The sequence below is a fragment of the Calliopsis andreniformis genome, chromosome 5, assembly GCF_051401765.1.
Source record: "Calliopsis andreniformis isolate RMS-2024a chromosome 5, iyCalAndr_principal, whole genome shotgun sequence".
Taxonomy (NCBI): Eukaryota; Metazoa; Arthropoda; class Insecta; order Hymenoptera; family Andrenidae; genus Calliopsis; species Calliopsis andreniformis.
The window spans coordinates 7,783,092-7,799,334 of NC_135066.1; the positions used below are offsets into that span (position 1 = coordinate 7,783,092).

Below are 16,243 nucleotides of genomic sequence, written 5' to 3' on the forward strand. Positions count from 1 at the left end.
GTTGTTTTAATAATGTGTTTTAAAAAAGCTTACTTGTTTTTCCATAATAGATTGCTTAGTTTGATCTCGTCTAGATGGACCATCGGTTCTTGATGTTCCTTTCTCTTTTTCGACGTGTGAGGGCCCACGCATTGAACTACTGTCTATGATACAATAAAATGATACGTAATTTCCATATTTATGATTTTAGTTTATGCAGGAAATGATTGTGCGTACCTTTTCTTTGAATTTGTTCTGAACCTACAGTGAATCTGACGCTTCGAGGACCTTCTTCATGTGTAGTAAATGAAGATAACTCTAATTCTCTTAATGAAACAATTACCATGCGGAAAAGCTCCCAGTCCCCAAATGCCATTTTAAGAACCTGAAAAGAAAATATTTGTTTCTATTTAGTATCTATCTTCCTAGATACAAGAAATCATTCAGTAATATACCGTACTGCATATCAAGAAAAAAGTACAAGTTTCTTCATTCGTATAAGAAAAAATTAAAGACAATAAAAACTTACTTTTTTCAACTCTTGCAGATCACAATGCAGTAGAACTCTGCCGTTAATGTTATTTTCTTTAATAACATTTTTGTACTGAGGTGCTAGATTTAAATTTAGACTTTCGATCTTATCGATAAGATCACAAACGCCATTCACTGTTAGAGACGAAAGTTTTGTCTCCAAAATCTCGGACTAAAAAGGAAAGAAACACGTAATCTTAGATAGTGAACATGATTATACATAATTTTCTAAATATGTCACATATACTGTACCGGTAAACTTGTAGTTGCAGAAAGAGGTTTAACCGTGGGTTCCATAGGAGGCATTTGTGTCCAAGATGGATTTTGCCAATCGTACGATGGCTGCACGTACCACGACGGAGTTGATGAAATCGGTGGATGTACTTGTACAGTAGGTACTCTGGCAAATTTCGTACCTCGGTTTGCTAAACCACTTTTGTTTATATTCCATTGGTCGTGGGTACTATCGTGTACAGTCCAAGGACTATACTGCTTGTATGGCCCGAGACCTACTTCTTCTTCTATACTTTGCTGCTCTTCCTTAATCTTTTTCTTAATATATGGATCAAGGTTGATCGTGAATGGTAAAAATATCTTCATGTCGCTAACAAGTAAACTGGAGCGATGGAAAGTTAGAAAAATATCCAGCTTACGTTCATCTCTATCCATTTCTAACAGAGGCTGAACTTCTTTGAGTACTGGTATCTGAGGACGTATCCTAATAATTTAAATAGAAACATGCAGTAAATGCCAATTACAAAAACAAAAGACACAGTATATTTCTGACTATATTTCTGACTATATTTCACAGTATATTTCTGAAACGTACTTATCGTAAAGGCTTTTCAACGACATGGAATCGTCTAAACTATCCTCGTACATATCGTAGTGTAAGATCAACCAAGACGTTCTAAATGGCCATTGTTCGGTGATGTTAATCCAACTGGCTAAGTGATACCAGTTGAAATCTATTTGGAATGCTTTTAATAATCTCCCTGAAATAGACAGTACTGTCAAATATATTGCAGGGCAAATATTTTACGAATTAAGAATTTGTTTGTTACCAGTAACGTAAACGACATTCATTAGTCTTCTCATGCTACGGGGATTCACATCGCTAAAGTAATCATCGGTGAGAAGCATCTTATTAAGATCTTGTGCTCCACCCAGGCGATTTAAATTACTACCAATGCTACTGGCAATCGATTCACTCAGTCGTAATTTTCTACTGCCTTTCCTACTTTGTGGCTTCAACTTTTCGTTACTGTTCATTATCGCAGACTCTGAGCTAAGTCTTCGATTCGATACAGAATGATGCATTGTACTCGTAGCGGTATAATTAACACTCTCTTCAGCCTCAGTCCACGTGGTTTTTCTACTATGTTGCGCAGTCTGTTGAGCAATTTTTACCTTTCGTAAACCACTATTTTGTAAATAAAATGGGAGGTGCACCATGTTGCGTAAATAATCATGCCCTCCAATATTGGATTCTGTAAATAATCTTCTACTATTGACTTCTACTGCCTAGAAAAGTTAATAAATTCAGGAATAATGAAGACAATAACATCTTTTCGTTAATGTCTTTCGAAACTTATACCTTAGCAATAATATGTGGATCAATTGCTAATATAACAACGAATGGATAACCATTATCACTAAATAGCGCCTGTATAGCATCCAAAACTAGTAGCACTTTATCTTGTTCACAACTGTCCAAACCATCTACGATTATCACTAATCTACTTTGTTGAGCCATGAAACTATCCAAACACTTCACCTGTTTTTATATGAAAACTTTCGTCAATACAAAGTTTTAGATAAACATATGGCAATATATTATTTTATTAACAACTTACATACCATTTCCGTCATTAAATTGACTTCGCTTTTTAACGTTTGTATAAAGCCTTCACTCTTTAATGTTTCTAACTTGGAAATACTGCGTTGAAGGTGTCGCCTTTGGGAGAAAACTAGCGCCTTCAATGTTCGACTCCACGTATACAAATTTGCTATTACGCTGACAGCTAATATTAAAGCAACAGTTATCATAATAATATGCGCTGTAACCTTCTCTATAGTTGGTCTACGATAGATAAAAAAATGTAAGTAAATATATAAATAGGAAGATATATGTAATATTAACCCTAGAATGGCACAGAGGTGTTTTCATGACCCCAGCAAAATACTGATTTCTGTTACTGTACTGCAAAATAATTACAGTGTGCAAGTGTTCTTTCATTTTTTTTAACATTTGAATTTTATAACGTTAAACTATGTACTTGAAAGTATCTTAGTGAATTTTTACAGAATTTTTTATACGTTCAAAATGTGTGAAAATTATGCTAAATCTGAAAGACTCAGTGTGCCGTGTATCAGTCTGAAAAAACAGTTTGCCATTCTAGGGTTAAAAGATTATGAGAACAGCCCGAACGTATTATGTACTCACTCGCTGTTAGAAATATCGATGAGGTAGACAGTTAGCACGGAAATACCGACCAGCAAACTGCAAAAGCAAAACTCGAATATGACTATATACGGTAGGCAACAAAGGTGTCTCCACTTCCAAGTCGTAGTTGATTTATCAGGTTTTGGTCTGAATGCTCTATACAATCTTGTGGACAAAGACCCGAAGTCATTTTCGATGGAGTCATAAAGAGATCCCACCATTTGTACTACAGCATTTTCTCCAGCGGCTGTTGTACCGACTCGAGTCTGATCAGTGAAATAAAATTTTATTGGCTGAACAGTTACACCGTCGTGAACTCGACCACCAGGAGGATGACAGAAAATCACTTGTAATAGCAGTTTCAACGAATTTAACTTTGTAGTTAGAGCTACTGTAAAATTGTATGGCCAATACCAGTCGTACCTATAATTAATTTCGAAATTATAAAATACAAAAAAAAAAAAGGAAAGTCATGCATGTCTTTAAATTTGTCTTCTTACCTTTTATTAGCATACCAGACTAGTATCAAAAACGCATATGAAATAAATATGAGACATATACCACAGACAAGACCAACGATCCATGATTGTAGGGCAAGACCTATGGTGATACCCACTAATAAAGATACGTGAGATATCACTACAAAAAGTAAGAAAGAGAACTGGAATACAGGATCTATCCACTGGCGTGCAAAGTTTTTCATTTCCTCTGGAACATTGAAGTGAGCATCAAAACTCTTTTGAATGATCTCTGTAATGTTTTATGGAACAAAAATGCTTTATAATTATTACCTCTCAATTTATTTAATAAAAAAGACTTTCCAGAACCCCATTTTGCATAAAGACCAACTGTTATTGGTGTTGAAAGGGAGGGTTCACTGAGTATGTCTGCCAATGCACTACTATACAAATCGTAACCGAGCATGTTTTCATTATCTTCATTAGTATTAAGGCGTCCTAAAAGAATAAAAAAATGAATATTATTTTTCATTTTACAATATAAATACTTTTACAAAATCGACCAGTGTGTTTATTTCCCGCGTTAAACTATAGATACAACAAATTAACAACTCACGTGCTCCAAATATTTGTCCAAGGATGGTCTTCGGATGGTTAATGTCAATATTGTATGGGGTTTCGCCTTGCCTATTTGGTCGATAAAGTAATTGGCTATTTTTTGGATTTCTCAACAATATTTCGACAATAGCTTTCGACCTTGCACGCATAGCTATATGGAGTACTGTATCACCCTTTTTGTCCGTGGCCGAAACCTTTGCCTTCTTGTCCAGCAATAATTGCACGATTTCAGCGTTCCGAGATCTAACTGCTCGCAATAACGGTGTATCCCCATCTTTCGTTGCGATCTCCAAGTCTGGGTTAGCGTTTAGTAACAATTTCAATATCGATATATTGCCCTTTTCTACTGCTATGTAAGTCGCGGTTTTCTTATCCTAAAATATTCCAATAACATTCGTTTTATTAACTTCTACTTCCTGTATAAAAATGATACTATAATCTAAATGTTTTCACCTTTCCAGCAATGTCGACATCCGCATATTTCTTCAAGAGAGATTCAACTACTCCTCTGTGCCCGCCTTTTACCGCATGTATCAAGTTCGTATCCCCAGCTCTGTCCTGAATATTCACGTAAGCACCAGCGTTTAATAATGCATTTGCTATTTCATGATGTCCTTCCCGACAAGCTATCGCCAGCGCTGTGCAACCATCCTTGTCTAAAGCGTTTACATTTGGTTTGTGTTCCAAAAGGTGTAGCACCACGTCTACATGATTGCCGAGGGTAGCCACAAGAAGAGCAGTCCATGAATACTACAAAAAATTCGTTTAATCGCTTAATTCTCTACGCTTACGTAATTATTTGACTTTAAGTTGAACTTACCATCCCAGCAGTATCAACATTAGCACCAGCTTTTAAAAGAGTATCTACAATTTCTACATTTCCTTTACGCGACGCCCATACCAACGCTGTAGTACCATACTGAAAATTGAAGAATTATGTTTTCTGAGGGTTAATAATAATAAAAAATTTTCAAAAAAATGCCATAATATGTTTCTCATACGGTATTTTGCCTCAAATGAGTAGGAACGTTTTTAAAAATAAACTGAAAAATTTGTTTAAATATACAATAAAAAATTTTAAACATTAGTCCTCTTAGTGCCAAGTTACCGATTTATAATACTTTAAAACTCTTCCAACTACTACTTTTTTTTACGTTATCGCATTGTTGTTAATTCTATATGTATGTATAAATATGAATCCTCACATCGGTTACATCTTTTAATAGGTTGCACTTGAACTTAGATAAAGGCAAATTACCTTATCACCGACATTGACTTTAGCACCATGAGCAATGAGATCTTTAACAATGTCAGGGTAACCCCTGCCAGCTGCCCACAATAACGAGGATATATGAAAATTTCCGTGTGCATTGACGTCAGCACCACGTGCTAGCAGCATCGTCACCGTCGACGATCTACCCTTGTACGTCGCCCACATAAGCGCTGTCCACCCTCCCTAAAAATAGAACACGCTTCTGAGCTTCTATTTGTGACATTTCCTGCCTATTCTAAGTTATTTCATTAACATAACTTCCTTGAAATTGGAAGATATAACTGAGTTTAATAATAAAATATAAACTGCAGTTGGAAGCACTTAGGTTTCGACATTATACAATGTTTTCTAGTTATAGGCTCATGGCTCATTGAGAAGTTAAAGAAGTTAAAGGTCGAAAAATACAAATGATAATAAGTTTACTCTAAATACTTTCAAGATATAGCGAATATAACAGTGAGCTTGTAAGAAGGGAATATTGTATCCTTCAGATCAAAACTTATCAGCATCCAACTGTATTTCATTTTACTAATTTTTATACTGAAAAATATAGTAAGAAATTTAAATATACCAAAGAATCTATTAAAACTACTGTACCATGTCTCTGTGTTCCAACTCGGCGCCATGTTCGAGTAATTCAAGGCAGACGTCAGTGTAGCCTTCTTTGGCTGCACAAAGCAGCGCTGTCCAGCTATCCTGAAATCGAAATTATTTGTAAAATTAACAGTAGAAACACCGGTTCAAAGAAGCGATGATACTAACCCCGTCTTCCGCGTTGACGTCTGCTCCATGATTGATAAGCTCACGCACAAAGTGTATCTTCCCTTTAGTCGCTGCAAGGATGAGGGCTGTGCTACCATTCTATTGTAATAACAATGAAACATCAACTATCATCTATTTAGAGTACTTTTACACAAGTCGATACAACAGATCATCAAAGTGATCGACAATGATCACAAATTGACAAGATTCACTGTGAATTCTTGGTATTTATCATGAAACGTGCTGATTAAAATGGAATAAAATAAATCAAAATTGTGTGATTAGTTTCTAATTAACGAACAAACTTGCCTGGAGTCTTTTAAATTAAGTCTGCCAAAGCCAGTTTTTGTCTAACCCATTTTTGAGATGTCGGTAAGGCCTTTAAGTTTGAATTTTTCAATTTGAATTTCAAATTTTCAAATTTTCAAATTTTTAAATTTTCAAATTTTTAAATGTTCAAATCTGCAGATATCTTATTCTCTAAGACTTAAAAGTTTGATATATTCAAATCTACTCCTAAATTTAAAAATTTGGAGATTTGAATATTTTTTAATTTTGTAAAGAGATCAGCGTCTCTCCATTTATTTCAATATAAAAATTCCAATTCCTAGAACAGAATTCCTTACTTTTTCGCCAAAATTGGCGAACATGCAAACCGAACACCTTTATTTTGTTCTTGACTTGTAACATTCTAGCATCTGAGCTCCATAGTTACATCTAGAGCGTCATTGAATGTTCAACGACATTTAAAGACAAAGACATTTAAAATAATTAATTCTGGTGACATTACCTCGTCTCGATCGTCGACCTGAACTCTTTTATTCTCGAAGAAGTTCTGTAGACCAGCGAGATTATCATCTGTGATATAGCTGGCAAGATTTCGGTAGCAGAGCGATACCATTGAGTCAGTCCGATGCAAGGTCTGTGAAGAAAAAGATACGTGTTAGATCGACGAGCAACTGTTGCCTTCTGAGGTATCAGTAGCTTCAAATTCAGAAAGCGCTGAAGCAAATTAATTGCTGAGCTAGTGAGGACAGTCTGTAGAAACAGGGGATAATTTTACTGTATAGAATTGAATACATCAGCATATATGACATAATAAACTAGCTTTTTTTATTTATCGATAAAGTATTCAATTACTACAGACATAACTTTTTAATCTTTAGTTATCATATCAATAACAAAAATTGATGAGATTATAGGTTTTCGAATATCTTCATTAGGCTAATTACTTCAAATTAAATAAGATTGTTCTTTAAGTAATTACTAATGCTATTATATTATTGTTAAAGTAATATTATATAGTTCTTCGTGCACCGAAGATGTGTTGTCAAAAAGAAACTTGAATAATTTTAATTAAGCAAACTCGTAAAGTATTCTTCTGTCGTCAATTCAATGATAATGCATGTCATATAACTATAAACAATGTCATGATTCGCGGTAGCCAAAGAAGATTGGACTACAATAGAATGTGGGTCAACGATACGGTATGAATCAGAATAAGCGAAAACATTGAATGAAAGGCTGACAGACAACCGAGGAACCTTGAATTATACTTCAGCAATTTTTCACTAGTAATTCTTTCACGAGAACTCTCGTAAAGTTTCAATTATTTCGTTGATAATTATTGATAGATTAACACTGTAACATGTTACATCAGAGATTTGAAAAAATATGGGAGTCAAAATTAGTAAATCATTCAGCATGTACAAGTAAATATGGCGTAAGTTTTCAAAATATTTGTCCGCCTGTTGAGCCAAAATAAAAATCTGTTAATCACATTGTTAGCACATCATCAAACTGAATTAATTCATAGAAATTTCAAATAAAACCATTCTTACCCTGTTGATTACTAGTCACACAAAATACTGCATCGAACAATACAATAAATTATAATAAAAATACGATGCAGTATTTTCGAAATATTTTTCCCATCGCTTATATAATTCTTAAAGAAGTACACATTTTGCAAAACGAATTACAAAATGTAAAACGACATTTTGTATTATATTATTATTTCATACATTTTCTTGATTATATTTATCGATTTTTAATTTTGAATTTGTAGAATGTAGTAGAGGAACATATCATTTTATTTCACATCCCTCTAAAAAACAGTTTTTAGGAATGTAATGTAGGAAAATTGTTAACAATGTTGTTCAATCACTCACACACAAACACACATTGAATTAACTTCAGCTGTGACGAGTTACCTCGGTTCGCCAACTACTGACAAGCCTACCTACTCTGATGAATTACCCCTGACACGTGTTTTACATCGTGTGCCTGATGCCAATCGGTTTAATTTGCGATATCGCTATGTACGCCTGCGGTTAGATCGATTTCATTCGAGCCAGAGGAAATCCTATTACACGAATTCGTTTCGTAAGTTGCACTTACAGTTATACCCTATGATTGTAACAAACAATTGTGGCTAGTGATGAGTTCATGCAAGTATAAGTGTGTTCGAACACTGACTAGACTCAAACCTCCTATAAACATTCCAAAGAAAATAACCAAAATTTTCAAATATATTTAAATCCTCTATGAGTGGAAATTACATTCTATAGCAAATTACATTCTATAAGCTCAACAATTATTGAGACCACCATGTAATATTTTGAGATGTACGCACAATTCTAAGAACTTAAGAGCAGTGAAATAAATTCAAAATAATAATCGACTGAAAAGGTTATTTAGAGCGAGGAGAGCAACGTTAATTAAATGAACATAAATCTTGCCTTAGATCGGGGCGACTGTCCAATCAAAGGTACCAAGAGCCACTGCCAAGGACAACGATTAACGATTATTGATCGTGACATTGTTAGTCTTGCTCGATTCGCAGGAATTGAACTTTCAAATCAAACTAAACGTTCAAAGCGTCGTCTATCTATGGGGAACAATTTATTTTAGATGCTTTGATCTTGGGAATCTTTATTGATACGTTTATTGCCAATGTGATTCCAAGAACTGATTCCTGTGAACGGTGAGGTGAAGGAGGAACGTAGTAGAGTTAATAAAGGCATGATCCACACAGAGTGTTTCAGATTTTTACGATCAAACCGTATTGGTATATTTCTAGACATGTAGAAAATGAATGTTATAGTAATATGTGTTCATTAAACAAATATTTTAAGAAGTATTTAAATAATGATTAATTTTCATTTCTCGTTAACTTGACACGGTGAAATACGTAGATTGATAAAGTTTCATTCTCTAGAGTCTGAAAATAACAAGATTTCGTATGAAGTTTGACATGTGATAATATTATATTCAGTGAGAAGAGACAGAATTGGAATAGTTTGCGTGTAAATCAATTTGATGTTTCAACTATATATCAGTCTTATATCGACAAAAATGTCAATACATACTCTGAAGTAGAACATTAATAGGATTGCATCGCATTGTATTGATATTTTGCGCTCTTGTAAGATATTACTTCTAAATAACAATTCTATAGGCCTATACTTTTTCAATAAAATGTTTATACACCTAACTACATGGAGTACCTGTTAAGCCTGAACCCGAATGGAAAGTGGGCGAAGCGTTAATACATATTAGTAACACCAACGATCTCGGGGGCACTTGCCTCGTGAGCCGCTTAATCGTCACAGCAATCAGTCCGTAACTCCGCATACTGTAATTTTCAATGATATAAGTATGATACAAAAAAATAAATTGCAAATTTTGCTTGATAGTCCCCTGAATTTCGCGCAATAATTACATGAACAGAAAATATCAAATCTGTCTATTCCACCTACAAAGTGAAAAGTAGGCAAAGCGTTAATGTTAGTACATAACACCAACAATCTCAGGACCTCATGCGCTGTCTCATTATGACAGAAATCTATTCATAACACCGCTATATGTATGAATCTATCCTACAAAAGTGTCCCACGTTTACCTTACTTTTTATACGATTCGAGCCAGCGATTTATGCAACACAAAATAGCAAACGACTAAAAAACCATGCACGTGAACTTTCTCCATTGTCTTTGCATCAAGATCTGAAACCCATTCTCTAAAAATGTCCTACATGTTTGGCAAGAGCCTGTACGCAAACACAGTATCCTCACTGCGATGATTTTGCGGCAGAGCTGTCTTAGAGTCTCCAAGCGAGAAGATCACCCTATGTTACACATATCAACCTGTGTCTAAAAGTGGGAACCACGGTAGCGAGATAAGGCGAGGTCGTCCTGAACACAACCATTCCAGCTCTACGCAATACGCACCCCCTTAAGCCTACAAAATCGAATACCTCATAAAGCCAACACCCCAACGAACAGTATGCGAAGCGTTAATGTTAGTAACACCAACGATCTCGGTGGCACTTGCCTCGTGAGCCGCTTAATCGCCACAGCAATCGGTGCTGGTTAGATCAGCCACAGCAACAGCAGCAACGGCGCCGTTAATCGAGACGGAAAGCGACGAAAGGCAGGCCACGCGACACGACTAACCATCTGCGAGTGTCTGCGTATCCCAAAGTTGAATTTCCTTCCAGTCTCGCCGTCCGCGGCCGTCGCCGAGAACGTGAACGTGGGTACGTGAAAATGCGGGAACACGTGATGATGGTGGTGATCGTGATGATGATGATGGTGATGTTGGTGGTGGGTATGATGATGCCTGAAATCGTCCTCGGCCTCCCAGGTGGACGGATGCGGCTCTGGTATGTGTAACTTCAGAAACTGGAACTTCAGTTTGCGTGCACTGACTCTAGCAGCGTGCTCGCTAACATTCGTCGCTGTTGAGGATGCGCTCTCCTCGCTGGATGGCAGCAAGTAATTCGGTATACCTGAGTACGCAGTGAGCAGGCTGGGGACTAGGCTCGAGCATATCGCAGCACTCGCGATGCTGGACCGTCTAATTGGGTTCACAGTCGTCCCTGATACCACTTCTTCATGACTAGGAGACTTGGGCTGTTCTAAAGAACTCTGATCCAGACTCGTCATGGGTAAAGTCGATCTCCTTTTCATTAACGTCTGCTCAGCCGAGTCCCTCGAGGCTGGTTCTTGTTCAGTGTCCAGCGAGTCCTGTTCCTTCAAAGTGGACATGGCTTTCTGGTATCGTCTAAGGAACAATGGCGAGGCTGAGAACTGAACGTTGCGAGAGACGATTAAGGTCGATTGGACTGTGGTTGCGCTTGTGGCTGCGCTTATAGTTGGTCCAGGTTCGTTGCTCAACTGATGCTGAAGCGCTTCTTGGGGAACAGTTTCTTGTAGACTCTGCGAGCTCTTCGATCCATCTGTGTCGCCTGAAATTGGAATCTTGATAGGATTTTCGATGAGCTTCTGATGCCTCGTCGCATCGAAAGTGGGAGCGTCTGTGGAAGGGACGAAGTGCGCGTTTGGCTCGCGGCTGGACGTCTTAACCGATTTCGTGCTTTCGCGTGGATCAAGCGGGTATTTTATCGTGGAGTAGAGGGTCTCGATGTCCCCTTCGTGGAACGTAGCCAAATTCTGGCCTGCGTTCGTCATCGACGACAGCTCCTCATTTCCAGCGGTAAACGTCTGATCTCCACGCGTAATGGCTCTTGACGAGGTTGAGATTTGTGCGTCATCTTTTAATTCATTACTCTGCGTCGTCTCTGCTTCCAAGTGTCCTTCGGAATCTCCAGAAATTTTCTGTGCTCTAACCTCATCAATTTCTGCAGTATTTTGGGGACAGAATCCCTTTTGATCTTCAAGGCCTCTTGGCATTTCCAATTCATGACTAACAGTAGTTTTCTGTAATATTTTGAAGTCGTATTCCTTAACCTGCTCAACAGATCCCTCGACTGTAAAGTAAGGCTCTTCCGTTGAGGATTCATTTTCTCGTCCTTTGATGGAGTCTTTCGAACTGGATGCTTGATTCTTCACAGACTCTTTGCTTAAGGAAACAGAAGAAGAGGGATTCGTTGAATCTGGTTTATCAGGATCAGCTGCTATCTTGATGGAGATTCTTCTCTCAGTCAAAGCAGACGCAGTTTCAACAATATCTCTGGATAAGTTCTCGGACCCTTCGTTCTCGCTTTCCTCTTCCTCGATGCTAATACGAAAATGGTGCGTCGTGATCTTGACACGGTCGTCCTTGGCTCTCCGCATGGCATTCTTTCTTCGACAGTGACAACGATCAACAGTGATGCTGGCTGATTATGTGGACGATCGTGCACGATGGACGAGCGTTGCTAGCAAAAGTGTGAAGGACACTGCATTCGTGAATGAAAAGTTGAAGAACTGGACAGCAGCCACTTGTTTGAATGTTTTGATCTTGATCTTCTTTGGATGAGGGTTTTTGGGAATTCTGAAGGATCGTAACGCGAGAAGAGTTATGTGAGGGTATATTGAAATATAAAAAATAATGTTTGCGATTGCTGAGAAATTGGATGACAGATTTTTTGTGCATTCTGAATGATCGTAATATGAGAAGAGCAAAGTGGGAGTATATTGAAACAAATAGTAATTCCGGAGTATTTAATAAGAATGATCCTCTAATTTAAAATGTCTTTTTAATCGATCCGTGGAAGTATCGTTAACAGTAGTAGCAATACTAAAAAATATGCCGAGAAAAACGTTGAACAGTGTCGAAGAAGTTATCTTCGATGAATCTTAATGGTATCTTAAATCTTCCTTTATGTGATGTAATAGCTTTAGAAGAGACACATACAACGGAATGTATTGCAGTATAGTTAGTTATTCGAAGTCCTCCAGCCATTTAATGTAATGCTTTTCAAGAAGGATGTACGTTTCTAAAGGCCAGCTGGGTGTAGAAAATTGAATGGAAAAATTCAATTAACTGAAGTAATCATATTTATTGAAGTTTCTTCGATATGGCTTCCATTTTATTAATATTATTTTAAATCGACGAGCGGAAGGAAATGTTGAAATACTCATGAATATCAATGATAAGTACTTTATAGGTACCTACATCTGGTTCTAATTTTTATTTTAGTAAAAACTAAGGTGATTTATTGTTATAAATCGTTTTTCATATTTGATGATCAAAGTTCTTCAAAGCGTTAAAACCTATACCTTTAAAAAACAATTCATCAAATTTTATAATCGTAAGCTAATTTTAAATATTTAGAAACAATCTAGAAAATACCTTTAGTTCATAATATAACAATATGTTTAATATAATTCACTATTTAATATCTTAAATCAACGATTTGAACTTCCTAACTCGACATAAATAGGGAAATACTCGAAACCGAAAATTCTGATTTTAATGAAACTTTATGTGAACGTAAAGTGTAATAAATCCATAAATTACACGTTGTAGACAAATATTCTTTCAAGTATGCAAATTATTTAACTTGCCAACTTATGAAAGGCGCAACAAGTTGTAAATACAATTACTTTCATTTTGCAATTTGCCATATTTTTCATAAAATCTCCAGAATTTATCTGAGATCCTTCATCATAATGCTAGGCATGGATTAAACTTTCTGTGCATGTGATGTTTATCTTGGTTATAATTTCTATGACTTTGTTATTTAGCAATAACCCATAAATCTTTAGTAAAACCAATGTCTGGACTGTTTCCGGGTTACAGAAACAATTTTATTTGAGGACTCAGTTAAACATGTCGTATTCTTATGATAATATTTAATTAGAAACCGATTTTTCTTGAAAGAAATTCTTCGTGTCATTACAGTATCCTCTCGTTATAAGCTCATTGTTAAACTTACTATGTCTTAAAATTAGGATAAACCAGTTTCACTAATGCTACTGGACTACCACCAGTAAATTGCTTTTAAAAATACTGTATCGATTAACATTCCTACAAGAACTAGCAAACAATTGAACCTAGTTAAATACAATAATTTGCATACCTGCACATTCACATAAACCTTCTTCGATCTCCTTGCGTTGAAATTACGTCTATCACACGTTCTTTTATCTTATAGACAGTCTTACCCATTGTGTCTCATTGTCAGACACGTGCTCGTAGTTTTATTTGTTCATGCCTCTCTTGATAATTTATAAAGCCGTTTGGATAATAACTAATGAAACGTTAATACCATTTCTAAGAGTATCTCTTTTATATTATCGATTGACTTCAGAAATTTAAGAAATTTTGAGGTTTTAAAGGTTAAAGTTTAACGTCATCCATTTTATCCTTCTCAACTCAAATTATCTCAATATCTGTAATACTCTTCTTTTATTGTCTAAAGAAGCTAAACATTTTACAATAACTCAATACACAATTAAGTCTTCTACCCTATCATCACCCATATTATGATTCCATTTACAAGAATTCTTTGACATAATTTCTCAATAATACCAAAACACGTGTGAACTATCTACTCCAGGTAACCTAAGCTCTTCAGTCACCTAACTCTCCTTTCCCTTAGCACAGTACTTTTACAAATCAAAACGTACATCGAGTCAACTCAAAGCGCCACACGTGAAGACGCATCAACAACCAAACCTCAACGCAAGAGTCTTCGACTCAGAATTCTAGATTCGAATACTTCCCTGGTGAGCCAGTGAATACCGTGAAGCAGACGGACCCTGGACAAGCTGGTGAGCCTGAGCATCTTTTCCAGGTTCCTGCTGGTCATCGTCTCCCTCGGTTCGCCCCGTGTTCCCCCTTCGATCCTCCAGGCTCGTCGTCGTGCTCGAAACGCGAGGCTCTCCACGCACGCGAGGCCGAAGACGCGCGATCCGCGACGCCAGCAGATCGCTTAAGAACGCCGTCGAGCGCATTCTGCGACATTTATATATCCCGTCGCGGATCGTCGAAGGCGTGTACACACAGCTGAGGAGGATCGTGCGCGGCGAAATCGTCGGCGGCGTGCACACGGTTGATCAAACCCGCCGCCCGAGCCGCGCGGAAACCGCCTCTGACTGGCGTGCCGAGGAAGCAGATACGACGCAGAAAATTTTCGGCAACAACGGGGGAACATTGATAAACAAATGTTGACACGTTGCAACGAGGCTGCCGCACGCCGTCTGATCAGGCAAATATTTAAAGGGGATCGCGGGGCGCGGGAGGGTGGCGAACGAGGTTTCGACATCCCCTCGGAAGCGGAAGAACCTGGATTGGATGGGTGGTATTTGGAGAGGGGCGGCAGAGACTGGGTGCTGTAGTTTGGGTATTAAAATTGAGATCGTATGACTGTTTCCTAATAGAGGAAGAAAACTTCAGTTTGCTGTCTTCGAGTTAGAGAAAGAATGGTTCTCCAGTAAGGGTGCGAACATTGTTACTGTCATACCACGTGAATTTGTGTTACATACTAGAACAAATCCATAATGTGAGCCGAATTTTTTTCCTTATTTTATACCTACTTTGTTATAATATGAAACAAATTTGTTACAGTATGTGATGTGATAGGAGTGTATTGTCACCTTTATAATAACTCTAGGAGTGTGAACACATTAAGGTGTGAACACACTATTATCACGTTTATAGCAAAATATGTCTGACACAAGGGAAAAACCTCGACTCACAGTATGGATTTGCTATGATATGTGGCGTGATTTCACGTGACAATAGTGTGTTCGTACCTTAATGTGTTTGCACCTTAAATAACGATTTCATTGCATTTTCTTATAGGAAATTAGAACCCTTTTAATGAACTTCATGACCCACTATATAAATAATTCAAAGAAAAATATATGTATCTTGGAGCACGTAAAATGACCATTAAGAAAATTTGTTTATGTTCATAAAGAAAAACGTCAATTTTTACATAGCACTACTAAGTTATTAATTGAATTAAACGAAATGCTAAAAAGAAATTTGAAATAATAAATGAACATGTACCAATTAAATTATATCAAGAAAGGTCGTCCATTATAAACATCACTAGGTCCAATCCAGCATTCGAAACATCTTATAAACGACTTTTCTTCTTGACCCCAGTTACAGTGAAAAAAGCTTCGCCCTCAATTAATCGTTCGTTTGAAGTCATGTGGTTCGAGCGTCATGCGTTTCTAAATAAATTCCAGCCATCTACCACGATCGTTTAAAAACTCTAAACATTGTGCATCCAAGAAACGGCGCTGCATCATCGAACCGTAAATTCATTCGTTAATTTACCATCCACGCGATAAGCGCGAATTAATTGGAACCTTTTCTTTCGTCGAGCAATACCGCGTAAACGTACTTCCAGCTTCGCCTGGCACGTTTCTAAAACTAAGCCACGATAGATCATTCCTGTTTTATTGAAAATATGCTTGCGTGCATGAAAGT

At 37.0% G+C, this 16,243-nt stretch overlaps 1 protein-coding gene across 7 annotated transcripts in view; it reads right to left on the reverse strand.

The window, feature by feature from the left end:
• Arms (Ankyrin repeat-rich membrane spanning) overlaps positions 1–16,243 on the reverse strand; it is a 39,756-nt gene that overhangs the window by 4,306 nt on the left and 19,207 nt on the right. For 3 of the 7 annotated variants that reach the window (XR_013001839.1, XM_076377452.1, XM_076377453.1), the window contains exons 1-19: positions 10,525–10,854; positions 6,858–6,989; positions 6,068–6,166; positions 5,903–6,001; positions 5,291–5,488; positions 4,853–4,951; positions 4,486–4,782; positions 4,031–4,406; positions 3,748–3,912; positions 3,457–3,664; positions 2,957–3,379; positions 2,371–2,593; positions 2,108–2,287; positions 1,575–2,034; positions 1,340–1,505; positions 763–1,228; positions 509–682; positions 217–364; positions 34–143 (exon numbers count right to left, since the gene is read on the reverse strand). Coding sequence is in view for 6 of the 7 variants with exons in the window: in XM_076377452.1 (XP_076233567.1) it covers positions 34–143; positions 217–364; positions 509–682; positions 763–1,228; positions 1,340–1,505; positions 1,575–2,034; positions 2,108–2,287; positions 2,371–2,593; positions 2,957–3,379; positions 3,457–3,664; positions 3,748–3,912; positions 4,031–4,406; positions 4,486–4,782; positions 4,853–4,951; positions 5,291–5,488; positions 5,903–6,001; positions 6,068–6,166; positions 6,858–6,989; positions 10,525–10,527 (4,026 nt within the window). In the remaining variant the exon portion in view is untranslated. Of the gene's footprint in view, positions 1–33; positions 144–216; positions 365–508; positions 683–762; positions 1,229–1,339; positions 1,506–1,574; positions 2,035–2,107; positions 2,288–2,370; positions 2,594–2,956; positions 3,380–3,456; positions 3,665–3,747; positions 3,913–4,030; positions 4,407–4,485; positions 4,783–4,852; positions 4,952–5,290; positions 5,489–5,902; positions 6,002–6,067; positions 6,167–6,857; positions 6,990–10,524; positions 10,855–14,558; positions 14,798–16,243 lie in introns of those variants that run through there. The other 4 variants (XM_076377458.1, XM_076377457.1, XM_076377455.1 and 1 more) reach the window with 2 other exon arrangements.